The sequence below is a fragment of the Ornithorhynchus anatinus genome, chromosome 7 (assembly GCF_004115215.2).
Source record: "Ornithorhynchus anatinus isolate Pmale09 chromosome 7, mOrnAna1.pri.v4, whole genome shotgun sequence".
In the NCBI taxonomy this organism is placed as follows: Eukaryota; Metazoa; Chordata; class Mammalia; order Monotremata; family Ornithorhynchidae; genus Ornithorhynchus; species Ornithorhynchus anatinus.
Window position 1 is genome coordinate 6,469,561 of NC_041734.1, and position 27,681 is coordinate 6,497,241.

Here is a 27,681-nt window from a genome sequence, read left to right on the forward strand (position 1 = left end):
CTCTTGGATAAATTGAAGTCCTTTAGATTGCACCTGTTATTCGATCTGGGTGAGCAAGGATTCATTTTCCCAGCCTCAGTTGTAAGACAAGACTTCACTGGCTTTTTTAAATCCAGGGAAACAAATTAAGCTGTTTTATTTATGGGTTCAAATACGCAGGGAAGATCTCTGTGCCAAACTGAGCAATGGCCGGTAAAACCACACAAGGGAAAGTAATCCCGTAGTGAACCTTGGGTGATGAACACCTTCACAGTGTTTAAACAATTCACATGTGGAATCACTGGGAATTTACAGTTGTTAATGGGAATATCCCTTCCTGTCAGGGAAAAGTGGAGGAAGCTGTGGCGTCCTATGAAGAGCTGGTGCGGAAATACCCTCAGAGCCCGCGAGCGAGATACGGGAAAGCCCAGGTACCCAGGAACCTTCTCTGTCGCGGTCTTTGTCGGCGCATCTTGCTCAGGGGCTTACTCAAAAGTTTGCTCTTGAACCCTTGAAGGAGCTCGACAACCCTGACCCATTCTCCAAATGATGTGGGGAAAGTTATCTTGGTGCTGGAAAAGTTCACAAGTCAATTGTGGTGAAAATGCCTCTTCTAATGATGAGGCTGTCGATAAAGGTTACTGTAGACTAACTTTTCTCTGTCAGAAGGTACCTCCTATTTGGTTTGCCTTCTGCAACTTGCTGCATAATAACTATAGACTTCATAAGCGTCTTTACATTTGTTATCTTAACAGTGTTTGCTCCAAACCAAATTCTTTTCCTGCCCTTCGCCCCCTCCTCCCCTGACTTTTCCCTCTCTTTGTTCCTTTCTCAGGCTGTGTCCCATATACCCAGACCTAAATCGAGTATCCTGGATTAGCATCAAAGATGTTAATATTTTATTGATTACAGTGTCTTAGAAGACTGCATCATGTTAGGTTTGCCTGTGGTTATGGTTACTGTAACAGTTCAGAGGGAAACAGGTCTGTGGCCTCCCATCTTTGTCGAATGTGAGTCCTGCTGAGAGTAATTGGCTGAGAAACAACTCTGTAAGGGTAGTGTTTTTGATGACCAAAACAATTCAAAAGGCTAATGAAATTACGACAAATGTACTGTGCCATTTTGACTGTCGAATTGAAACGATTGTGACATTGTCTGGCATATCAATGTCTAAGTGTACTTTCAATTACAACCCTTTGTTTTTTGTAATGTCTTCACTGAATGGGTATGAAAATACGGCCCTCAGTCATCAGTCTCTAATTCTTTCTGCTAAGAGTTGTTATTAATGTGAGTGGTAATGTGGCATAAGGCAGAAATGTTCAATGTGTGCCAAATTGAATTTTAACGGTGGGATTGAAAAAGCCATTTCAATACATAGACGGTTGTAAAACTAAATGTTCAGGAAGAAAACTAGAGTGGAAAAGCTAATCGCAAACTGGATTTGCAGGAAAGGATAAGATTAATATTGTATCTTCATTACTATTGCCTGTATTTCTTTATCATTTTCTGAGGCTTTTAGAATGATTTTCTTATTAGCATGCCAGCGAGTTTTAGCAGTCATTTTGTAATATTACACGAAACAGCTGTTAAAATTTGCTGGCATGCTAATAAGAAAATCATTCTAATATTATACCAAATTTGTTTCTTTGTAATAAGTATCCCCTAATATCCAGTTGGATATCCCAAATATCCAGAAGATAGTAGTAAATCTACTTGAAAGAATCGTGAATATTTTCTTGCTTTTGAAACCATCTTTGAAGCACCTGAAACTATTGGTGTCGAACTTGGTCAGAAAATATGATTTATGCACTTCCTTTGCGACATGCTGCTCCCCCGCAACTTCTTTTTCCTGAGTTGGGGCATGATGAACAACCGATTCAGCTAAAACCAATTTCTAGTTAAGCAGAGTTCTGATGACAATCTCCCAGCTAACAAGAATGCATAGCATTCATCCTTAGGCAGATTTTTCTCTCTGAAAAAATTAATGCAATGGAAGTAAAGCTCTTTTGGGGTTCCTCTAGCGACACTTAAATTTAACTTATTTATACTCATTATTAAGTATTCATTATTTATAATTTAACTTATCTATATTAATTCCTATCTCCTCATCTAGACTGTAAGCTCATTGTGGGCAGGGACTATGTCTACCAACTCTGTCATATTGTACTCTCCTAAGTACTTAATACAGTGCTCTGCACACAATAAGCACTCCATAAATACAATTATTTGACGCTCTTTTGGGGTTCCTCTAGTGTGAAGATGATTTAGCTGAGAAGAAAAGGAGCAACGAAATCTTGAAGAGAGCCATTGAGACGTACGGGGAAGTGCCCAACCTGCCCAATGTCCCCACAGACCTGGTCAAGCTGAGTCTGAAGCGCCTGTCTGACCGGCAGCAGTTTTTAGGTAAACTGAGGCTCACTCGAGAGGGGAGGCAGGGGCTGAAGGAGCTCTGTTGCTCAACCGCACTCAGATAGTCATTACTGGCGGAGCATGTGAGAGACCTGAATTGGATGCCTAGGATTTGTCTTTCCCAGCCTCGACAAGCACTTAGTACAGCACTCTGCACACAATAAGCTCTCAGTAAGAGAGCTCCATTGATTGTCACTTGGAGCAAACTGTGTGACCATTTCTTAGTGTGGCTGCCCGGTCATCGATACCAGAGGAGTTGCGAGGAGAAAGTATAGGATATTTTCCAGGCAGCACTATAGAAACCACAGTTTCTACAGCGTGGCTCAGTGGAACGAGCACGAGCTTGGGAGTCAGAGGTCACGGGTTTGAATCCCGGCTCTGCCACTTGTCAGCTGTGTGACTGTGGGCAAATCACTTAACTTCTCTGTGCCTCAATCATCTGTAAAATGGGGATTAAGACTGTGAGCCTCACATGTGACAATCTGGTTACCCTGTATCTACCTCAGCGCTTAGAACAGTCCTCTTCACATAGTAAGCGCTTAACAAATACCAACATTATTATTACAGCTGAAAAGCTTAACTTCTGTACTTTGAAAAACGGGGGAAAAAAAATCTTCAGAAAACCACATTATAAGCTCCTTAAACAGAACAGTATCCTGGGCAAGGGTCAACCCGATTTCATAAAGAACAAGTTAATCAATGTTATTTATTGAATGCCTACTGTGTGCAGAGGACTGTACTAAACTCTCAGGAAAATACAGTACAATTTTTGAATGTCATTTGTTAAGCGCTTACTATTAGCCACTGTACTAGTACAATAAAGGGGGTAGATATGGTCCCTCTCCATTAGAAGCTTACAGTCTTAGAGCTGTATTTATGGATCTTAATAAATAACAGATCGGGGAAATGGCAGAGGGTGAGACTATTTACCTAAGTGCCATGGGGCTGAGAAGGTGGGGTCGAATGTTTAGCGGGTACAGATTATCTTATCTAGTTGAACAGTGGAAACACAGGCCTGGTAGATCAAGGAGGAGAGGCAGATGAACTCTGTCTTCCTGATAGCAAGACCTTCGATTCTGTCTTCCACGGTATAGTCCCCCATGTGGGACAGGGACTGTACCCCATCTGATTAACTTGTATCTACTCCAGTGCTTAGAACAGTGTCTGACAGAGGGTAAATGCTTAACAAATACATGAATAATATACTCAAAAAGCAAGTCAGAAAATGGTATGGTCTGGCTTACCAACTCCTAGACGGTGTTGGGAGAGTTGTATTCAGAGAGTGGGGAATTGGTGGACCAAGACCACCCATAGGAGCAAAACAAACTATCATGCCAGCGTCAGTCTTGGATCCAAAATTTATTGGCTCTTCTGCCTGGCACCCAGGTGACAGACTTGAGAGCAGACTCAGCAAGGTGTGGCACAAGACACAGAGGGGAGGCAGGCAGGCAGGCAAAGAAAGCCTTCGTCATCATTACCAGCCTCATCCTCTTAATGGTAGTTACTAAGTGCTTCCCATGTGCCAGAGCACTGGGTTAGAAGCAGATTCTGGGGTAGATCCAATTGCTAGAAAAATAACATGAGTTTTCAGAGGCACTTGGGTAAATCCCAGGAGGAAAGCTTAAGCAATGTAGGTGAAGAAGCAAAGGTTACTTGTTTTGGAGGATCTGAAAGACTTCTGGTGAGGGAGGGCAACACTCTTCATGACCGACTTGAATTCTAGAAAAAGAGGACTGGTGGACCCCCTCACCACCTACCTGACATTTCCAAAATCGAGTTCACTGGCCATTTGACTAAACCATGGCCGTTCCTTGGCTTCGAAACTGTCAACAGATCCACTGTCCTCCCTTTTCCCCAGACTTGTGATCTTTAAATCCTCTATGATTCCCCTCTCTCATTGAGAACGCTGCAACCGATCTATTGTCAAATGGAACCGATTCTTTTCCAGTGTAGTGTCACAAGCACTCTTCGCCCCCCGCACTTCCTTTCCCGTCGCCTGCCCCCCCAAGACCAGGCACTAACACCCACACCGCAAAGGCATCCTTCCCAATCCCTGATAGGGTGGTGATAGGTATTGCGGGCTTACTATGTGTCTAAGTAAGGTGATGAGATCAGGCACAGTCCCTGTCCCACATAGGGTTAATGGTGGTATTTGTTAAGCGCTTACTATCTGCAAAGCACTGTTCTAAGCGCTGGGGGGATACAAGTCGATCAGGTCGTCCCACGTGGGGCTCACGGTCTTAATCCCCATTTTAAAGACGAGGTCACTGAGGCCCAGAGAAGTGAAGTGACTTGCCCACAGTCAGACAGCTGGCAAGCGGCAGAGCGGGGATTCGAACCCATGACCTCTGACTCCCAAGCCCGGGCTCTTTCCACTGAGCCACGCTGCTTCTCTAGGGTTAGCAGTCTAAGAGCTAGGGAGCGGTGGATATCTGTTTTTGCTACTTTCAGAGGGTAAGTGACTTGTTGAGAATCACCCAGCAGGACAGTGTCAGACTCAGAACTAGAACCCAGGTCTCTTGCCTCCCAATCCCATGAATTTTCCCCTAGGCCTTGCTGCCTGCCTTCTCCAGCCTCTTCCTGCTGGCACACGAATCATCCTCCACCAACCTGATAACTAATTGGCAGGCAGTGTGGCCTAGTGGAAAGAACCAGGAGTCAAAAGGCAGAGTCCTAGTCCCCGCGCTGCTAGTAGCCTGCTGGGTGACCCTGGGGAGGTCATTGGACTCAGCTGGGTCTCCATTTTCTCGATTTTAAAATTGGGAGAAGATAGGCCCATGTGGACCAGGGACTGTGTCCAGAGTGATAAGAAGCACTTAATACATGCCATAAATATTCACTGTTGTGACCAAAATAAAACATCCCCCAAGTATGTTCCATCACCACCTAGAGGGTAGTTACTTCCAGATTTAAGGAGGCAGCGTGGCTCGGTGGAAAGAGCACGGGCTTGGGAGTCAGAGGTCAGGAGTTCGAATCCCGGCTCTGCCACTTGTCAGCTGTGTGACTGTGGACAAGTCACTTAACTTCCCTGTGCCTCAGTTACCTCGTCTGAAAATGGGGATGAAGACTGCGAGCCTCATATGGGACAACCTGGTTACCCTGTGTCTACCCCAGCGCTTAGAACAGTGCTCTGCACCTAGTAAGCGCTTAACAAATACCAACATGCCCACCTGTCAGCTGCGTGACTGTGGCCAAGTCACTTCACTTCTCTGTGCCTCAGTGACCTCGTCTGTAAAAGGGGGATGAAGACTGTGAGCCTCATGTGGGACAACCTGATGACCCTGTATCTACCCCGGCGCTTAGAACAGTGCTCTGCACCTAGTAAGCGCTTAACAAATGCCAACATCATTATTATTATTATTTAAGGAACCAAAGGAATCCTCAAGTCAGGAGTTTTACTTTGGGTGGAGGCAGTGTGGCCTTTGCCGTGCAGTGCCCAGAATTGTCCACCAGAGGGCGCCACAGTACTGGATGATACACATGGTGTATGAGAACACAAAACATGACAAACCCAAGGCAGTAGTTAACGATGGTCCCTTGTTGAGGTGTGTTGTGGAGACGGGGCTTTTTAGAGTATTTTTTAGGGTATCTGTTAAGCATTTACCATGTGCCAGGCCTCGTACTAAGCACTGGGGTAGATACAAGACATATCCTCCGTGAGACCATTTTATAAAAGAGGTAAAATGAAGCACAGAAGAGTCAAGTGACCTCCCCAAGGTCACACAGCCAGCAAGCGGCAGAGCCGGGATCAGGAACCCGGGTCCTTCTGACTCCCAAATCTGTGCTCTATCCACTAGACTGTGCTGCTTCTATACTAATATCATTATATTAGTAATATAATAATTAATAGTAGTGATATAGTAATTACAGGGAAGCAGCGTGGCTCAGTGGAAAGAGCCTGGGCTTCGGAGTCAGAGGTCGTGGGTTCGACATCCGGCTCTGCCACTTAATGATAATAATAATAATAATGTTGGTATTTGTTAAAGCACTTATTATGTGCCGAGCACCGTTCTAAGCACTGGGGTAGACACAAGGGAATCAGGTTGTCCCACGTGGGGCTCACAATCTTAATCCTCATTTTGCAGATGAGGTAATTTAGGCACCGAGAAGTTAAGTGACTTGCCCAAAGTCACACAGTTGACAAATGGCCGAGCTAGGATTTGAACCCATGACCTCTGACTCCAAAGCCCATGCTCTTTCCACTGAGCCACGCTGCTTCACTTGTCAGCTGTGTGACTGTGGGCAAGTCTCTTCACTTCTCTGTACCTCAGTTACCTCATCTGTAAAATGGGGATTAACTGTGAGCCTCACGTGGGACAACCTGATTATCCTGTATCTCCCCCAGCGCTTAGAACAGTGCTCTGCACATAGTACTTAACAAATACCAACATTATTATTATTATTATTGTTTTTAATATTTTTCAGTAGCAGGTACGGCATTTTAGCTTGGAGATGGAACCTCTGAAGATTCCACCCATAGCAACTGGCAACGCTTGCCTGTTTCGTTTCAAGTCATCAGCCTTTAACCAGAAATGTAACTTGTTGATCCAAAAAATGTTTATCTCGAATGCATGTTGTGATTGCTGATATATTTTGGATGCTTTGTTTTGTTTTTCTCCCCTCCCCGCCAAATCAGGTCACATGAGACGGTCCATCCTTACTCTTCAGAGGCTGGTTCAGCTGTTTCCCAATGACACGTCCTTCAAGAATGACCTCGGAGTGGGGTACCTTTTGGTAGGCGATAATGACAGTGCTAAAAAAGTCTATGAAGAGGTGAGCAACAGTCCTTTCAAAAAGCTACTCCCAATTTGGCCTTTGGGTCTAATTTACAATCGGCTCGCTGTACGTTTTGCCTCAAAGTTTTCATCTTATTTTTATCATGTATTTATGATCAGAAGCTGCTTTAACATATAAGCTAGCATCTGACATTGGACTGTGATTTAAACAGCTGCCGTTTTTTTTAAAAAAAGAAATGCCATACCGATAGGTGGTCGTGTCTTGACACAAAGGTACAATTGGATTATAATTATGATGGCATTGAAGAATGAATGGCAGAAAGCTTCATGGGGTTGAGCCCTCAATGACTGCCTTGTACTAGTAATAGTATTAAGCATTCACCGTGTGCAGAGCGCTGTTCTAAGTGCTGAGAAATGGACATGGTCCCTGTCCCTTTGGGGGGCTCAAAATCCAGTGTGCATAGTGGGCGAAAAAGTTCTCTTTGTTGAGCTTTCCCTTAGGCCTGATCCTTCAAGGGAGAGAAGAGTAAACTTCCAATTTTAGAAGCACGCTGTCCCTGGCAGGCTTCAAGAGTGTCATTTGGTGGAGTGGAAGGAGCAATTTACTAAATGTCCTTTTATGCCCTGAAACACCAGCTATTTATTCAGGCCATTATCAGTCTGGAATTTAATAACCTGTGTTCTTTAGGCCCAAAAGCTGCTCCACTCTAACTAATGGGATTCTGTAAAGTCGGCAGACTTCATTGGCACAAAAATCTTTGCACGCTCACTTCCCCATCCAGAAAGCGAACTTGACCAGGGCAATGGCTGCTGACGCCTCATCGCAGATCATTCTGTTGTCCCGTGTCTATCTCGCCATGGCCTTCTTGTTTTCTGAAAGGGCACAGAATAGGACCGTCATCTCTTATGGGTCTGAAATTTTAAGAGTTTATATTGGAAACACATAGGTTGGAAGTAATTGTGAACCACCCGTGAGATTCCATATTCCCGATAAAGCCGTTTACAGGTCTGACGATGGGCAGGGCAGTGAATGTAGTTTGATCGCATTGCAATAAATGTGCAGTTGAATTTGGAAGGAGGAAACCATCCATTGTGTGTTGTTGGAGAGATTAGATGGGAAACGAAGTCCGACGTGGATTTTCCCAGTTGGTTACAGATAATGCCGCCAAATTATGTTCACTACAAAGCACCTTTCAAGCATCTCTCTCAACCATTGGTAGAACTGAGATCGGGAAAGTGGCGTTTGACGTAGAAGGTGTTGGTTTTGCCCTTTCGCTTTCCCGGGACCGAAGCTTGCCTGGAAAGGGGGTTGGTGACTGTATCTGGAAAGAAGCTCATTTCTCTCTGATTCCAAAGCCGAGAACAAAAAGTTGGAGAGTCTGCATTTTTTCTCCCTTCGTTGCATCTGAAGTTTTCATAAAATAGAGAAGGCCATTCCCAACTTTCCCAGGCGTTTAATTTCTGATGTGTTGGGCCTTCTGTTTTAAGTCCCATCCAGCGCAGGTAATTCTTCCGGTCGTATTTATTGAGCGCTTACTGTGTGCAGAGCGTGGTCTCCCCGAGGCTACTTCTAGGTGGCATCGGCATGCTTTTCATGGCTTCGGGCACTGTCATGGGCAGAACCAAAGGGGAAATCAGTCTCCCCTTGTGCATGGGTGCAGTGCTTCTAGTTGGTGACACTGCCCTCGTGGGTTTCACAGACCATCCTGCAGTCAATCATACTGACTGAGCACCGACTGTTCTCTCCCCAACCGATTGTTCAGCTTTTCCACAAGCCCCTCTGAGTGGTTCTTCATCCACTCCTCCAGCCGGACATGAAAATACCCTGGCAGAAATGGGAGGAGGAAAAGGGGGTCTTCTCTCCCTCTGTGGCCAGGAGGGGGGTGAGCAGGATCTTCCCGATAAGTGGAAGGACCCAATTTACTCATTAGTTGCCAGTGATTGGTGCCTTTCCTGGCCAATTCCAGGGGTTCATTAATAAGAGGCTTCATTCATCTCTAAGTGCCCCGACTAATGCATGTAGCAAAATAAATATAGTAGTGCAGCTGAAATGAAAGATTTCCCTATCCAGTATCTCCTGGTTGCCTCACTCTACCCTGCTCTACAGCACATCTAGGCGTGGGAGCAAAATCATCTCCAAAAGTCATTGAATTGCAGTGGCAGATCTAGGAGTTTTTGTCAGGTTGATGGCGATGGTTCAAGTCTGGTTCTTCTATTGTCAAAAGAAGCCAATTTAGTTCCATGTTTAACATTTGGAATTCCCCTTCAAGCCAGACACCCCGTTGGCACAAATGCTAATGCTGGTTTTGGTAGCTAACTAATCAGTCTGCCCTAGTCATGTTTCTCATAGTGCCCAGATGTGTGAAGGCCTCGTGACACTCAGGGGAAAAGTGTTGGAGGGCTGTGAGGTCATTTTGTTGGTTTTGAGCTATAAGGTCATAATCCACCAGTTTAACCATATATCAGGAACGTTACTCTTTAGGAAACTGGGGACATTTCAGCACCCTAACTGAAGTACTTCTTTCTCTTGGCACTAGGTTTTGAGCTTGACTCCTAATGACGGCTTTGCCAAAGTGCATTATGGCTTCATCCTGAAGGCAGAGAACAAGATCGCCGAAAGCATTCCTTACCTGAAGGTACCCGTCACTGTTCTGCTTGTTCTCCCTTCCGTGAGCTTCTCTACTTGGGTCTTGTGGATGGACTGACTTTTGCTCTCCACAGTTGGAACCCCATATAATAATAATAATGTGGGTATTTGTTAAGCGCTTACTGTGTGCAGAGCACCGTTCTAAGTGCTGGGGTAGATACAGGGTAATCAGCTTGTCCCACGTGAGGCTCACAGTTAATCCCCATTTTACAGATGAGGTAACTGAGGCACAGAGAAGTTAAGTGACTCGCCCACAGTCACACAGCTGACAAGTGGCAGAGCCGGGAGTCGAACCCATGACCTCTGACTCCAAAGCCCAGGCTCTTTCCACTGAGCCACACTGCTTCCCCATATGCTTCCCCATATGCTTCCCCATATCCGGGCTCGCCCACCCATTCAGATGTCCTGAGCCCTGGGCCCATCTCTGCAGAGGAGCTGTGGACGTCGTTTCTGGGGGTGACACATTGGGCTAGTGAGGAGTGATTTAAGGCAAGATGCATTCATGCTTATCCAAATTAGCATTAAAAATCTAGCGAATTGGCAGTATGTATTGATCTTGAAAAATTAAGCAGAGGTTTAAAAAGTGAACAAATAGTGATCAGGGTTTTTTTTTTTAAATTAAAGTGTTCTGTCAGTGAGTTAAATACCGTGAAATCATGATTTTCCTAGAAAGAAGCAAATATAAGATAACTAGAGGTCTTTGAAATGGAATTGAATTAAGTCGGATGAATTCATGACCCGAGGTAGCTGGTGCTTTAAATGATTTAAATGAAAAAATATTTTGTTCGTCACATGGTGATTTCTCCCAGACCCTCTGAGGTGGAGAGAAGGGAAGCATTAGCGTGCGTATGGGAACTTGTGACCTTGGGCAAGTCACTTAACTTGTCTCTGCTTCAGTTATCTCATCTGTAAGATGGTGATTGAGACTGTGAGCCCCACATGGGACAACTTGATTACCTTGTATCTACCCCAACTTTTAGAACAGTGCTTGGCACATAGTAATTATCATTAACTCACAGGCATCAGTGGCCGGACTTGGAGGGGTCGTCAGCTCATTTCTTCCTGCTCTGGAGCTCTTTTTACGGGGCTCCGGTGGCGCTTAGCATTACCCAACTGGTTTGGACTGAAGAGCTTACCAAAGAAATGGAATTAAAAGTGGAGGTATCAGATTCGTTTAGATCAGTGATTCCCAAACTGTCCCATTTAGCAGTAGGATGTTTCCCGACTGGCAGCATGCCACCACACTGGGGATACTCAGCAGGGGAGAAGAGGGAGCGGGTTTAGCTGGCTTCGTATGGCGGCACCTCAGTGGGCTAACCAGTGAGGAAATGACTGTTGCGGGAAGACTTGAGGCAGAAACTTGGACCAATGAGGAGAAGCTAAAGCGAGGGTCATGAGCCAGTGGGAAAAGACTTATGGCAGGGGGATGAAAAGATAAGCAGCTTGGCCTAGTGGATAAAGCACGGGCCTGGGACCTGGGTTCTAATCCCAGCTCTGCCACTTGGCTGCTGTGTGACCTTGGGCAAGTCACTTCACTTCTCTGTGTCTGTTTCCTCATGAGCAAAATGGGGATTCATTACCCATGAGAAGCAGCGTGGCTTAGTGGAAAGAGCCTGAGGTTGGGAGTCAGAGGTCATGGGTTCTAATCCCGGCTCTGCCACTTGTCTGCTGGGTGATCTTGGGCAAATCACTTCACTTCTCTGGGCCTCAGTTCCCTCATCTGTAAAATGGGGCTGAAGACTATGAGCCCCACGTGGGACAACCCGATGATCTTGTATCTACCCCAGCGAACAGTGCTTGGCACATAGTAAGCTCCTAACAAACACCATCATCATTGCCTGTTCTCCTTCGACTGTGAGCCCCGTGATTAATCCAGCCTGATTAATGTGTATCTACTCCAGTGCCTAGAACAGTGCTTGACAAGGAAAAAAATAAGAAAAGCCTCGAGGCGGGATCACGGGCCAATGAGGAAAGACTCGAGGCAGGGGTGGGTATCAGTGAGGAAAAGCTTGAGGCCGGGTCATGGACCAATGGGGTGAGACTTGAGGAGCAGAGCAGACTTTGAGAGCAGAGGAGTTCTTACCCACTATGAGAGCAAAGAAGCTATACCTAGGTTTGGTATAACTCCATGTGGGGAGGGAAGTGAAGAAATCTAGAAAAAGATGAGTGTGTTTTGTGAGTTGTGAGCTTTTTTGTGTATGTATTAAGCTATAAAGCTGTAGACCATTACTCAAACGTTCAGATTCGAACATGCAGAGTGTTCTTGAAGCCTAGTTAGAGTCCAGGGCCCTCACGGTTCCCAGGCCAGTTCCTTACTATGTTTGGGACTGCTGCTTACAATCCCATCCTTCTCATTTTCCAGTGCCTCTTCTGCTTCCCTCCGCCCCTTCCTGCACCCAGGCAGTGGTACTCTCCTTTTCAGTCTCTTTGTTGAGCTTCTCCTTCTGCTTCCCACCCTCTAAGTGAGGGAGTCCCTCGAGGCTCAGTTCTGGGTCCCCTTCTAGACTCCCTCTACACTCACTCGCTGGGAGAACTAATTCACTCCATGGCTTCCACTCCCATCTCTATTCAGATGATTCCTTAAATCAACATCTCCAGGCCGGACCTCGCTCCTTCTCTGCAGTCTCGCATGGCCTCTGCCTTCGGGTCTGTGTTCTTTTCACTAGGCCACCCTGCTTCCTCTCTTCTTCTCTTCTTCCACCTATGCCTTTTGAGACACAAGAAGTTTATCAGCCCAATTAAATAATATACGTTAGTAGTAGTAATAGTATTTGTTAGCAGCGTGACCTAGTGGAAAGAGTACATCCAGGGATTCGGAGGACCTGGGTTCTAATATGCTTGCCTACTGTGTGACCTTGAGCAAGTCACTTAACTTCTCTGTATTGAAGTTAAGAGTCCCTCCTACTTAGACTGGGAGCCCTATGTGGGACTAGCTTGTATCTACACCCAGTGCTTAGAACAGTGCTGGCACAGAATAAGCGCTTAACAAATGCCATTTAAAAAAAACCACACAAGCAAACACAGTTCAGAGTCCAGCAGGTCAGGTGGTAGGTAAAGGGGACCAGTGGGGCCTCAGGATGCAGGCACCATCCAGGTCATCCAGAGTCCAGACACAACCAAAGCATCCCCACGTCCTAAAATCGGAGGAAGTCGCGGGTGGTGGCCACAGCGAGAGCCTCTCCCAACCCCCGCAGGCCTGGGATGGGTCGGAATTGAAGGCTGAGGATGGCAGGCACCGTCTCCTCTCCTCCTCTCCTCCTCTCCCCTCTCCCTTCCCCTTGCCTTTCCCCTCCCCTCCGCTCTCCCACAGCAGCCTCTGAACTAGCATTTCTGACCTAACAGTACCTCTCGTTTCATCCTTTCACCAGGAGGGCCTAGAGTCCGGTGACCCTGGCACTGACGATGGCCGTTTTTATTTCCATCTGGGTGACGCCATGCAGAGAGTCGGCAACAAAGAGGTGAGAGTCCCAGGGATCTCTTCTGGTTTCGGGTCCCAGCCTAAGAACGCAGAGAAAGTCACTGGAAGAAGACGTTTACAGATGAATGTGCCAAAGCGTGAAGGCCCCGGCTCCCCTTGCCTTAGATGGTAGTTTAAGCTGATGACCATTTTAGGAGCATTTTCAGTCAGAACCGAAGTGGGAGGTAAACCAGGGTGGGCCAGACTGGGCTCCAGATAAAGAAATAACCCATAGGCCGGAGGTGGTGACCACTGGACAGCTTAGGGTGAGGCTCTCCTCTTGCCTGACTCTGGCTGTGTGGGCCCAGTGTTGAGAAGAGCGGAACCACCCCCCCCAGCCCGGCCTCCACTATTCATTGCAGCTGCAGCCCCATCTTCTCCCCTATATCCCTTCCTGGCCCACCACTGCCCCCGAGGCCTAGTGATAAGAGCCCGGGACAGGGACTCAGTTGACTTAGCTTCTAATCCCTGCTCCACCACTTATTATTAATTAATAATAATGGTACTTGTTAAGTGCTTACTCTGTACCAAAGTGCTGGGGTAGATAAAAGTTAATCAGGTTGGACATAGTCCCTGTCCCACATGGGGGTCACACTCTTATCCCCATTTTTTACAGATGAGGTAAATGAGACGCAGAGAAGTGAAGTGACTTGTCCAAGGTCACACAGCAGACATTTAGTGGAGCTGGGATTATTCATTCATTCAATTGTATTTATTGAACGCTTACTGTGTGCAGAGCACTGTACTAAGCGCTTGGAAAGTACAATTCGGCAACAGATAGAGACAATCCCTACCCAACAATGGGCTCACAGACTAGAAGGGGGGATTAGAGCCCAGGTCCTTCTGACTCCCATGCCTGTGCTCTATCCACTAAGCCACGCTGCTTGTATCCTTGGACAAGTCATTTTACTCCTCTGTGCTTCAATTTCCTGATCTGTAAAGTAGGGATTCAGTACCAGTTCTCCCTCCTACTTAGACTGTGAGTCCCATTCGGAACAGGGACTGTGCCTGACCTGATTATCCTGTAGATACCACAGGCCTTAGTACAGTGCTGGTTACGTAGTAAGCATTTAACAAATACTACAATTATTATACTCATCTTATATCTACCCCAGTGCTTAGCATAAGCAAATAGGAAGCCCTATAAACAAATACTATTGTTGTTATTATTATTATTATTATGTGATGGACACCCAACTGTGGCCTTGGATAACATCTGCGCAGGAGTTATAGTATCCTCCCTGATCAATAAATCGCCCCAGATGTAATTACTACACAATCCATTTCAGTTGTCTGTATTCCAAAGGCTCTTGCAGTCAAAGGATGTTTTATCCAAGTTCCCTATACATTTTCTTTAAAACTTCCAAATTGCAATTCCATCTTCTTGAGGGCACACAGATCACGTCCCTTCAAATGAATTCTTGATTGTTTTTAGTTCCTGTAGAGTCATTTTTTGATAAACATGAACAACGGGGTTACTCTACCACGAGCAGGCAGAACGTCTTAAAGTCTCAACTAGACAAAAGCAATTTGGGGATGAGGGGGGAAGGGAAGCAGCATTACTTCAGGCGATTAAATCTCAAAGGCTGGAGACTACAATTGTTTTCCCTTTAGATGAAAGACAATTAAGGTCCTTCCCCTCAATAATCTCCTGATTTGTAAGGAAGGCACTTTTACATCTGAATATGGATTGCCTGCTGCAAAAGAAATCTTTCAGGAGTGATTACAATGCATTGCTCTAACCCCACGGAGTTTGCCCTTTGTTTTATATTTGATTAGTTTTTCAGCAGTGGTGTGCTCCTACAGAAAAGGGACATCTCATTCCTTTTGGAGGCCCCGATCCTGGGAACCAGCACCCTGCTAAATGAACGAATTAATCAATCAATGGTATTTATTAAGTACTTACTGTGGGCAGAGCACTGTACTAAGCGCTTGGGAGAATAGAAATCAACGGTTTCAGTAGACATGTTCCCTGCCCTCAAGGAGCTTACAGTCTAAAGGGGGAGCTCTGCTAGAGTTCTCATGCTTGGAAGGGCTCTCGCACTTCGGCTCAGTAGTCCTCATGGACCCTCCTGGATTTAGCGAATTTCAACCTTAAAGAGGGAAAAGGGCCAGTGTGAGGGAAAAGGGCCAGTGTTTAAAATGTGGGGTCGTACAGACGGACAAGGTAAAAGCAGACTCTGATTTGGGAAGAGCAAAGTGGGATATTGGTAATTACTGGAAGGCTTTTTGGAGGCAAATGAGGCAGCTTTGGAGAGAGAGATTCTCTTCCTCCCCTCCCCTTCCTGAGAAGGAGATAAAAAGGGGTCACTTAAAGACCATATGGAGAAAGCCCCCTTCAAAAGAAACATATGGAGAGGCCTTCTTTTCACGCAGCTGTCATGAAAAGGCTAATCAGCTTGAAAGCATTTTGTATCATGTTACAGCTACCTCCAAGTCACGAAATGTTGCCCCTTCTGTCAAAATGAAGTTACGGGAAACTGAAAATGTTGATGTGGACGATTGGTATCACCTTGCCCGTGACTACCTGTGCCTAGACAATACTGCATGCACCCTTGACCGTGGCCACCTGAAGGTAGCAGCTTTGCATATGAATGCAGAAAGGAAATGTTTTAGCAACCAAGTTTTCAATTCAGTAGTTCAGTTCTTGTGAAGTCAAGCGTTTAGGACAGTGTGTGGAGGGTCAATGAATGCTATTGCTATTATATAGTTACTATTGCACTCTACATATTCTATATGCTCTACTATACTACCAGTAATACTAGTGCATATGAGGGAGTGTGTGACTGAAAAAGCCAATGTGGGAACTCCCTCCCCCTCCACCCCCCCCCCCCCAGTGTACAAACAAAAAGGTTGCCAGTCAGTCAGTTGTATTTATTGGGCAATTACTGTGTGCAGAGCACTATATTAAATGTGTGGGAGAGTACAATACAAAAATTAACTGACAAAATCCCTACCCACAGCAAGATTGCAGTTCAGAGGTTGACCCTTGTTGTCAGTGGGTTTCATGTTTGCAGCACCCGGTGCTGTTTTCTCTTTTTCCTCCATGATTTCTCATTCACCGTGAAGCTTCTGTTCACAATTGAGCAGGGAATGGGTCCGTTTTTTTGTTATATTGTACTTCCCCTTCTGTCGAAAGTTGTGGAAACTGAAAATTTTGATATGGGCGATCAGTATAACCAAGCACTTAGTACGGTGCTCTGCACAAGGTACATGCTCAATAAATATGATTGCATGAAGGGAGAAGAGCCACTCCAATCTTGATAGTAGTACATCTTATTTGTCTGTCCTTGACTACTGACTCCCTCCTACTTAGCCTGAGAGTCCTATGTGCCTCAGTTACCTCATCCATAAAATGGGGATTGAGACTGTGAGCCCCAAGTGGGACAGGAACTGTGCCCAACCCAATTTGCTTGTATCCATCCCAGTGCTTAGTACAGTGCCTGTCACATAGAAAGCACTTAACAAATACCACTATTATTATTATTAGGGACAGGGGTGTGTGTCATATGTGATTAATTCATATCTAGCCCTGTTTAGAACAACACTTGACACAGGGAAGTAGTATGGCCTAGTGGAAAGAGCATGGGCCTGGGAATCGGAGGACCTGGGTTCTACTCCTGGCTCCCACTTTTTTTTTTGGTAGTATTTGTTAAATGCTTACTAGGTGCCAGGCACTGTACTAAGCGCTGGAGTAGATAAAAGCTATTCAGGTTGGACAGAATCCAGGTCCCACATGGGGCTCACAGTCTTAATCCTTATTTTACAAATGAGTTGCTGTGCAAACTTGGGCAAGTGACTTAACTTCACCATGCTCTAGCTAGCTCATCTGTAAAATGGGAATTAAATCCAACTCCCTCCTACTTAGAATGTGAGTCCCCTGTGGGACAGGGACTGTGTCCAGACTATTTATTGAGCACTTACTGTGTGCAGAGTACTGTACAAAGCACTTGGGAGAGTACAATACATAGTTTTTAGATATGTTCCCTACCCACAGCAAGCTCATAGCTCTTGAGAAAGTACAGTAGGAGTGGATTGATGCAGTCTCTGCCAGCAGGGAGCTTACAGTCTACAGGAGGGGACTAAGTTTGAGCCTAGTGACAGTCTTACTTATGTTCTTGTCCCTTAGGGTCTTCTTACAAAATGGCTTGGGCCACCAGAATTCCAAACTCTAAATTAAAAATGGTGCTGTGGGCAAAGAAGAATTTTAATGAAAGTTGCAACGAAAATCCTCAGCATCATTTTATCCCGTTGGATTGTAAACTCCTCGAGAGCAGGGAACAAGGGTCATGCTAAAACTGTTCTCTCCCAGGAGTTTTGTCCAGCACTCCTGCCCCAGGGGGTTCTTAGTCAGTGCTGTGGACCGTTGGATGTTATCACAAAAGACTGTTGATCATCACTGCCTCACTGGAATGTCATTCCTGTCTGCTACCAGAGAGGTTGGGCTGGGGAGGGAGCGCCTTTATTCAGACCCAATTTTACCAATATGTCTAATGTCACTCCTTCTTTCACCTCTCAGGCTCACAAATGGTATGAGCTCGGGCACAAGAGAGGCCATTTTGCATCCGTTTGGCAGCGTTCCCTCTACAACGTTAATGGGCTGAAAGCCCAGCCCTGGTGGACTGCGAAGGAAACCGGCTACACCGAATTAGTGAAGGTGAGAAGATGAGAGCCCGGCCCACACTCAGGCCTGCTGTCCCATGACTAGCTGATCCGCTGTCCTGCTGGGGCTCCACCGTGAGGGTGGGGAGGGGGCCCTGCGGAATCGGCCCTTGTCGTTTGGAAATCGTGGCTGGACCCACGTGGTTGTCGGACGCTCCCTGTCCCGATCCAGCTTGGAGCTCTGTCGAAAGCCAACTGGCCATTTCCCGGCCGATTCAGTCAGTCCTATTTATTGAGCACTTACCATGTGCAAAGCACTGTACTAAACGATTGGGAGAATACAGTACAACAGTAAACAGACACATTCCCTGCCCACAACAAGCTCATAGTCCAGAGACCCAGGGCATCGCTGGTCGGAGCTGAAGTTGGTATTTAAGTGCTTACTATGTGCAGAGCACTGTTCTAAGCACTGGGGTAGATACAGGATAATCAGGTTGTCCCATGTCAGGCTCACAGTCTTCATCCCCATTTTACAGATGAGGGAACTGAGGCACAGAGAAGTTAAGTGACTTGCCCACAGTCACACAGCTGACAGGTGGTGGAGCCGGGATTAGAACCCATGACCTCTGACTCCCAAGCCCGTGCTCTTTCCACTGAGCCACGCTGAAGTGCCATTGGGAAATCAGGGGACGTTCATCCAATCGCACATGCCTGTCGTGGGGTGGCTGGCCGCGATGTCAGCCCCGGCACACCCCAGCGTGAGTTTTCCAAAATTCAAGAACCCAGCCCCCACAGCCCAGGGCAACTCCTACCCCCATATGCTCAAGGAAATGTTCCAAGTGCCGTTCTAAGCATCTCTGTCCTGGCCCCCAATTCTGAATCCTTTCTTCCCTTAACTTCTCCCCGGAAACGATCTTGATCTCACCCGGGGCTGTGGAATGGGGTCTGGCTTCGTTAGAAGGAAGGGGAGGTGGTGCCTCGCTGGCTGTGCGCACTCTGATGTTGAGTTTCACAGCTCGGATCAGCGTGTGTTTGAAGTCCAGTTCCGCATAAATGGGTTTGACTGGAACAGGCAGCCCTATTGAGGAGTTTTAATGGACTACACCTTCTTGTGTGTTTAAAGCCTCTCTCTACAGCATGGCTCAGTGGAAAGAACCCGGGCTTGGGAGTCAGAGGTCGTGGGTTCGAATCCCGGCTCTGCCACTTGTCAGCTGTGTGACTGTGGACAAGTCACTTAACTTCTCTGTGCCTCAGTTACCTCATCTGTAAAATGGGGATTAGCTGTGAGCCTCACGTGGGACAGCCTGATTACCCTGTATCTACCTCAGCACTTAGAACAGTGTTCTGCACATAGTAAGCGCTTAACAAATACCAACATTATTATTATTAAAGCATTATCGTTCCAAATCGTCCACTTGCCGAGAACCACAATCACCAGATTGGCGTGCCGCGACTGGGAGGCAGCCACTCCTGGGGACAATTCTTCAGAAGAAATTGTTCAATCTGTCAATCGGTCAACAGTATTTATGGAGCACTTAATATGTGCTGAGCACTGTACTAAGCACTTGGGAGCTACAACAGAATTAGTGACATTTTCCCTGCCCATAACAAGCTTATAGTCTAGAGTCTATTGAGCAGGGTTTCTCTTATTTTCAAATTAATAATAATGTTGGTATTTGTTAAGCGCTTATTATGTGCAGGGCACTGTTCTAAGCGCTGGGGTAGATACAGGGTAATCAGGTTGCCCCACGTGAGACTCACAGTTAATCCCCATTTTACAGATGAGGTGACTGAGGTAAATTACTCATATACCCGCCTGCATAATAGTCCCCAGGTTTTGGAATCTTAGAGATGAGACCTCCCAGGTTCGAATGTCATCACATCAGGGTCAACATTTTAAAATTACTGCTGTGATTGTGTTCTGTTAGCAACTCCTGCAGGTGAAATGTTCTTGGGCAGATAACTGCTAGAATCATCCTTGTTGCATATTCCAGTGACCTGAAAAGACAGTTTTTTTTCCTTGAAGTCATGGGTCTGTGTTAAGGAAAACACCTCAAATTTATTTCTGAAGGTTAAATTCTCACTCTCTGAAGAGCTGTATAGCCTCCCTGTTGCCCTTTCCTGCTGAAATCTCTGTGATGAGTGGAGTTAAGTGACCAAAAAATGAGATAAGAAGGAAGAAAATTCAAAGAGTGTTTTCTTTTTAGTCCTCATTTTCATGAAAATATGGAAGTTGTCTCCCTGGCCAAAAATATGAAAGCTGAAAGCGCTTAGAGAATGTTTATCATAGAAATGGAAACTGAAACAGATTAAGGTCTTTGCTGGGTTGTCAACAGAAGGGATTTTTTTCTTACCAGGAAAAATCCACCATTCCTTTGAGGTCCATATTTCCCTATCTGAAGAGAGTAGCTGACTGTCCCTCCAGCACTATGGCTGATGCAGATGCTAAGACATCTGTAGAAACCATTTCTCACTCCAACCCTGGCCCACCACAGTCACCGCTTGAGAACAGAGAGCTGCAATTCAAAAATTCCTCCTGTTGGTATTCACCCAAACCTAAGCTCTTGCAGACGTCCCAGACACACACACACACACACACTCAAAAAAAAACCAGCAGGAGGAAACGCTTATGATTTTTTTTCATTTCCAAACATCTGTTCTGATGTAAACAAATAGCATTGCAGATCATCTTGCCCTTTCCTCAAATTGGAGTTTTATTACATTTGGAAAGGATCCCAGGAATACTTTGCCAACTGGGTAGCACAGTGAACAGGAATGATTGATTAAAATAGCTCTCGGGCTGTCATTTGGCTCCCACAATGTGGCTCTTATTAATTAAGAAATCCGCTGTGTATGAGTGCTCTCACCTGGAGTGAGAGACTAGCCAAGTCACCTGGCTCTGGATGCCACAAGTGGCTCAAAGATGGCTCCCAGGGTGGGGAGGAGCCCAGTGGCTTTGTGGCCTTGGTTCCTCAGGTGGAATGGCTCAAGGGGGAGCCAAAAATCCATAGGTCAATCAGTGGGTATTTATTGAGAGCTTATTGTGTGCAGAGCACTGTACTATGTGCTTGGGAGGGAAAAACAGAGTTGGAAGAAACATTCCCTCTCCTCAAAGATCTTACATTCCTGAGGGGGAGACAGACATTAAATTACAGAGAAGGACATAAGCACTTAATGGTTACTGATCCAAGTGTATAGGTGACGTAGATGAGAGAGGGTTTAGGGGAAAAGAGGGCTTAATCAGCATAGTCCTCTTGGAGGAGAAAAGGGGGCAGCTTTAGTGGCAGAATTAAATGATAGATAAAGAAGATGAGTGACTCACTGTAGAAAAGGAACAGATCACTGGAGTTTTCTGGTGATCAGCAAAGAGCTTGACTTCAATTTTCAGTTTGTTTTTCAAGGTATTAAACGCTTACTATGTCAAACACTGTTCTAAGCACTGGGGAAGGTTCAAGTTAATTAGGTTGGACACAGTTTCTGTCACGCATGGGGCTCATAATATAAGTAGGAGAGAGAACAGGTATTTCATCCCCATTTTACAGTTGAGGAACTAAGGCGCAGAGAAGTTAAGTGACCTGCCCAAGGTCACAGTAAGCAATTACAAGAGCTGGGATTAGACCCCAGGTCCTCGGACTCCCAGGCCAGTGTTCTTTCCATTAGGCCATGTTGCTTCTATATTATTTAGTTATATTGTATCTAATAATGCTAATGATGATGGTATTTGTTAAGCGCTTATTATGTGCCAAGCACTGTTCTAAGCACTGGGGGGGTTACAAGGTAATCAGGTTGTCCCACGTGGGGGGGATACAAGGTTGTCCCACGTGGGGCTCACAGTCTTAATCCTCATTTTACAGATGAGGGAACTGAGGCACAGAGTTGTTGTGACTTGCCCAAAGTCACACAACCGATAAGTGGCAGAGCCAGGATTAGAACCCACAACCTCTGACTCCCAAGCCCTTGCTTTTTCTAAAGCATAAAAGAGCTTTATGCATGCTGCTTCTCACCTCAAGGCTTAGCACAGTGCTGAGCACAGGGGAATACCATCATGAATATTTGTCTTTAGCGATGGGCTTTTTCATTCATTAACCCTTGTACCTGGGAAGGATTAACTCTGGGGCGGTCTGGGGTTTCCATCGAGAATTTGTGCCAGGGGGAAGGGCCTTCTTTATGGGGCCCGGGCATGGTGATGGTGGGTTATGGCACCACCCATTGTTTGCTGGGTTGGAAGTTCTCGAAACAGAGGAGCGAAGGCCAAGCAGGAAAACCAATTTCCAAACCATCTGTCAAGCCAGATTAAATGTGATCTGTAAACTAAGCCAGCAGTTTAGTGGCCTTCACCCCTTTAGGATCTTGGCCCAGCCAGCTCATTCTTAGGAGCTTGTGAAGAGAAAGCAGCATGGCCTAGTGGAAAGAGCACGGGTCTGGGAGTCGGAGGACTTGGGTTCTGATCCCGGCTCTGCCACTTACCTGCTCTGTGACCCTAGGCAAGTCACTTCACTTCTCTGTACTTCGTTTCCTTTATCTACAAAATGGGGCTTGTTCTCCCTCCTACTTAGACTGTGAGCCCCATATGAGACCTGGTTATCTTGTATCTACTCCAGCACTTGGTACAGTGCTTGGCATATAGTAAGCACTTAATAAATTCCGTTATTATTATTACGTGCCAGGGAAGGACTCTCTCAGGCGAGCCCTCAAACGGTGCACACTCTGCTGTCTCCAGCTTTCTGCACTGGAGATTTGCATATCAACACCTTTCCACCAACCTTGGGCAGCTGAGAAATATAATGGAGAGATAAATAGATGCCCTGCAGGAAGACAAGTATATTGTTCCTGTGACTATTCCTGTGTTTGGTGACCACTCTGGGCAGGAAACTAAGGATAACTATTCCTCCTTTCCCCAGCCCCCACCATAAACACACCAAAACTTCTCTGATTTGCCACCCCCAAAAGAGAAAATTCACACTGTTTCCCAATCTTGGGAATTCACGCGCACAACAGCTGTTGTCATCCCCGGGGCGGAAACAGCATGTTCCATCAAGCACAAATGAAGGGTCCTAATTTTCACTGAGCATGTGCTCTCTGGCCTTCATAGGCAGAGGCCGAGGACTGTTGTTTCTCTGCTCAAGCCACCGCCCGGCCCCCACCCATTGGCCCACCGATGTCTTGAGGCCTCCCCGACCCCCCACCCTGTGTTATCCCCTGCTTGGCTCCTGAGGGGGAGGGAGGCTCCACTCTCTTCATCCTTCTCTCTTGTCTTTCTCCTGGAAATCTGCCCCGGTTGTGAGCAGTGTCCCAGGTAAGCAAATGGAGGGGTCTTTTTCAGAGCAGGGGCTGAGAAAGGGCCTCTGTTCACGAAGGAAGCTCTTCTTTAGCCAGACGCCTGGACACCCTCCCTTGCAAGGTCATTTCCTCTTGGGTAATTGTGTCTCCTGCTTCCATTGTATTTCCTCAGGCAAGTGTTTGGCCTCATGCATTCCCCCCAGGGGGAGCTCAACGAGCACCATTTCCACCCGCAGTTCTCCGCGGGTCGGCTTCACAGCTCCGAGTCAATCCCACAGATCCACTAACATAAGCCAGTTGAAGTAGATACTGGTGTAAATGTCGTTGGCTTAATAGAATTGTTTAAAGATTCTACACTCGGAAAGTACCAGGGACAAAGCTCAGTCTTGTTCGAGCCCATTGAGGATTTGAGAGCAGATAAAGCGGTCTTCAATTCCCAGCTGAATATCAGCAGCCCGAGAGGGGTCAAAGAACAGGCTCCATCGGGACCACAGCAATGAGTCGGTAGCCTGAATGCCTAAAGAGACCCCAAAAGTGAAAACGGACAGAGTTCTAATGGGCCTATCGAGGCAGCCACGGTCAACAGAATGGCTTGACCACTCCACAGGAACTTCAGAGTCAATCAGTGGTATTTTTTGAGCGCTTACTGTGTGCGCAGCATTGTACTTAGTGCTTGGGAAAGTACAAAGCGACAGAGTTCGTAGACATGGTCTCTGTCCACAAGGAGCTTAAAGGGGGAGACCAGAAAGGGGATGAGCATCTTGGGTCTTTCTCAGATAAGTGTCCCCCCTGAAGGCAGCGAGATAGGTCCCAGTTAGATGCCCTTAATGGCAACGTGCCAGTGTAACATGCACAGATTCAGTTCTCTTGAACGCTTGGGATGGGAAAAGATACCCTGGGCAGACACGTAAAGGAATTTAGAAATATTTACGATACCTAGGTGACTGGATCCCAGGAAGGACAGGACGGGTGCTTCACCTGCCCGGGCTACAAGTCTTAGGGGAAGCAAACACAGTTCGCAAGACAGTGTTACAGGGCTGGGCAGTAACTGTCGTTTTCCCTCCAGGCGCTGGAGAGGAATTGGAGGCTGATCCGTGATGAAGGTCTGGCCGTCATGGATAAGACCCGAGGCCTCTTCTTGCCCGAAGATGAGAATCTGCGAGAAAAGGGAGACTGGAGCCAGTTCACTTTATGGCAGCAAGGTAAGCCTGCCCCCTCTCTCAGTTTTTCCACCCCCCACCTTCCCACTCCCCCGTCCTTCTCACCCCTGCCCTCATGACTCCATTGGAGCTGGAGGGAGACTTAGAGTTGGAATCCTTGGAGGGAGAGAAGAGGACAGGTACTAACCTGGGGAAAAGAGAGTTGTTCACTAGTTGGCTTGCGTGGGATAAATATGATGCGTAATATTAATAAAGTATTGATTAAGCACATACCCCATAGTCAAAGCATTGGACTACATGCTGGAGTAGCAATGAGGTTATCAGATTGGACACTAGGAGGTAGAACAGCAGACATCTGAACTATTTTTTTATGGTACTTAAAAATGCTTATGTGTCAGGCACTGTACTAAGCACACGGGTAGATACAAGCTAATCAGGATGGACACGGTCCATGTCCCACATGAGCCTCACCATCTTAATCCCCATTTTACAGATGAGGGAACTGAGGCACAGAGAAGTTAAATGACTTGCAGAAGGTTCACAGAGCAGACAAATGGCGGGGCCAGGATTAGAACCCAGGTCCCTCTGATTCCCAGGCCTGTGCTCTATCCGCTAGGCCACGATGCTTCTCAGCCTCATTTTACAGTTGAGGAAACAGACCCAGAGGGGGTAAGTGACCCGCCGAAAGTGCTGGAGTGCAGCAGTGCTGGAGCTAGGACCCAGGCCTCCTGGCTTCCAGTGCCATGTTCTTCCAAATAGACTGCACTGTCTCTTTTGGCAGAAAACATTTCCTGACTCCCCCCCCCCCCCCCCCCCCCGATTTTAACATGAACAGTTCCTAACTGCTAACCCGGGATTTGCTTCTCCAGGAATGTCCTGGACCAGTTTCATCAATGGCTCCCGGGGGATGTTGTGCAGTAAATGCGTATTTACATGTTTTGTCAGCGGGCTGCGTGCAGAACCCGTTTTAGGTCCTTGTATCTCAAAATTACTAAAGCCCCTCGACGTTGCCCATCTCATTTCATCCTCACAAAGCCCCTGTCAAAGAAGGAGAAGCAGATGATATTTTTCTCCCTTGACAGATGAGGAAAGAGACTGTGAGGTGAAGAAAATTGGCTGAGGTGAGCCGGGCCGTAGCAGAGTCGGGGCTCAGGGTGGAGGTCAGGAGGCCAGAAAAGTCCAGATGGCTGACCCCAGATCGAGGCCTTCCCCCGGTCTGCAACCCGTCACAGTCGCCCCCCAACCCCCACTCCCCACCCTCAAGGAGGTTGGGACCCCGACACTCTCTTTCCAAAACACATGTAACCTCCAGCTGACGCCCACATCGTGGCCTTTCACGGCTTAGCCTTTCTGCCACCCTGACTGATCCTCTAGTTCTTCCCAACTCTGTTACATTGTACTTTCCGAAGCACTTACTACAGTGCTGTGCACACAGCAAATGCTCAGTAAATACCAATGAGTGATGGACCGATTCCCCATTTCCGGCTTTTAGTCCAAGAGACGTGAGGCCAAAGGGTCATGTCTCCCCCGCTCCATGGTTATTGGGTCATAGGGAGATTTACTGGCTTGGCTAACCCAGTCTCTTACCCAGTGCTCTATCTCCTCTGGCACTTTAGCCTGCACACAGCTGCCCTCCTGGCAGGTGGGGGGAGATGAAGACCAAGGAGCTGGTTTTCTGCAGGTCTGAGACCCCAGAACCTCCCACTTTACTTCCCAGGGCCTATTTCTTCCCTCTCCTTTCATCACCACTTACATCAGATGTCAGGAGGCAGCTTGGCCTGGTGGAAAGAGCATGAGGCTGTGTGGGAGTCAGGAGACTCAGGCTCCACTCCCAACTCTGCACCTGACCCGCTGTGTAATCTTAGACAATTCCCTTAACTTCTCTGAGCCTCAGTTTCCTCCTCTGCAAAATGAGATTAATACTTGTGAGAGGTAATACTACTTGTAAGGAGAAAAGAAGATCACTGATGTGAAAAAAGTACCCAACAAAAACCAGTAAAAAATAGATCGATAGTATTTATTGAGAGTTGACTGCGTGCAGAGCATTGTACTAGGCTTTTGGGAGAGACGATACAACAGAGTTGACAGACACATTCCCTACCTAGAAAGAGCATACAGTTGAGAGGAATGATTGTTATTCCATTTCGGGTTGTTGGTGAAAGAAAAAGACAGGGAGGCAGCTTGACCTCCATCTGAGCCAAGTGGCGAGCTGGTGAGATTGAGAGGTGAACATGGGAAATGGTCGATGTTGGGAGGACTTAGAGATCCCTCCCAGGTAGAGGCAGAGTAGGGGATCTGTGACTGGGGGAACAATGAGGCTAAAACCAGTAACTGGCCCAGGGGTCCCCACACTCCCCACCAGAGGCCAGGGAGCCACCTCCCGTGGCCAGGCCCGGGGACAACCTTCCCGTCTTTGTCTCAGGCTCTTCATCCGGAAAGCGGGGGTGATGCTTCACAGCCGTCAGGGGAGCCTGTTGGCTCCCTTAACCGCTGTCTCGCCTTTGCTCTCCCAGGCCGGAAGAACGAAAATGCTTGCAAGAGCGTTCCCAGGACGTGCGCGTTACTTGACAGGTTCCCGGAGACGACGGGCTGCAGGCGGGGGCAGGTACGGAGGGTGAGGGGACGGGGAGGAGTAGGAGGGGAGAAGGGGGAACAGGTACATTGTGCCTGAGTTGGAACGGCAGAGACCTCGGCCCTGTCCTTCCCTCAACACATCGGTACAGCATCCGGTGGTGAGGCCGACACACGGACCCGTCTGCACGGAAGCTCCCTACTGATGCCGTGTCTCCCTCTCTCTCCCCCCCCCCCCCCCCCCCCGACTACCCTCCCAACTTCAGATCAAGTACTCTGTGATGCACCCCGGGACCCACGTCTGGCCTCACACTGGCCCCACCAACTGCCGGCTGCGGATGCACCTGGGCCTGGTGGTGCCCGAACAAGGCTGCAGGCTGCGATGCGCCCAGGACACCACGTAGGTTTGCGGCCCCTGCCTGGTCCTGGAGACGGGCCGCTGGCTAGGCTGGAGCTGGGGGTGGGGTTTGCTGGGCTCGGCTACTGGCAGAGCCCGGGGGCGGCATCCTGACCAGAGGTTGGGCCCGTGTTCCCGGGGCTCCCAGGACAGATTAAGCAATCGTTTTTCCTCCCGTCGCTTGTCTCGCTTTTTCCTATAATTTCAGTGAGGAGGATGTTGTCATGTGTTCCCCGAGGCACTTGGAGCTTCCTCTCCGGGAAGCTAACAGGCACAAACATTTGTCCTCTTCCTTCTCTTCTCCCTCCTCTTCCCCATTCACTTCCTTCTTCTCTCCCCTCCACTTCCTCTCTCTCTTGCCCTTATACCTCCACCCCTCCACTTGCTCTCTACCCCCAAGTTTGTTTATTTTGATTGTGTTCCCACTGGGTTACGATTCTTTA

At 47.2% G+C, this 27,681-nt stretch overlaps 1 protein-coding gene across 5 annotated transcripts in view; it reads left to right on the plus strand.

Annotated features, from left to right (window-relative positions):
* The window catches only part of ASPH (aspartate beta-hydroxylase), a 128,547-nt gene that overhangs the window by 95,748 nt on the left and 5,118 nt on the right, over positions 1-27,681 (plus strand). For all 5 annotated transcript variants that reach the window (XM_029069886.1, XM_029069883.1, XM_029069887.2 and 2 more), the window contains 9 exons: positions 324-410; positions 2,232-2,382; positions 7,025-7,161; positions 9,662-9,760; positions 13,140-13,229; positions 17,748-17,885; positions 24,177-24,312; positions 26,784-26,875; positions 27,108-27,241. In XM_029069886.1, the coding sequence (XP_028925719.1) occupies positions 324-410; positions 2,232-2,382; positions 7,025-7,161; positions 9,662-9,760; positions 13,140-13,229; positions 17,748-17,885; positions 24,177-24,312; positions 26,784-26,875; positions 27,108-27,241 (1,064 nt within the window). The remainder of the gene's footprint in view (positions 1-323; positions 411-2,231; positions 2,383-7,024; positions 7,162-9,661; positions 9,761-13,139; positions 13,230-17,747; positions 17,886-24,176; positions 24,313-26,783; positions 26,876-27,107; positions 27,242-27,681) is intronic.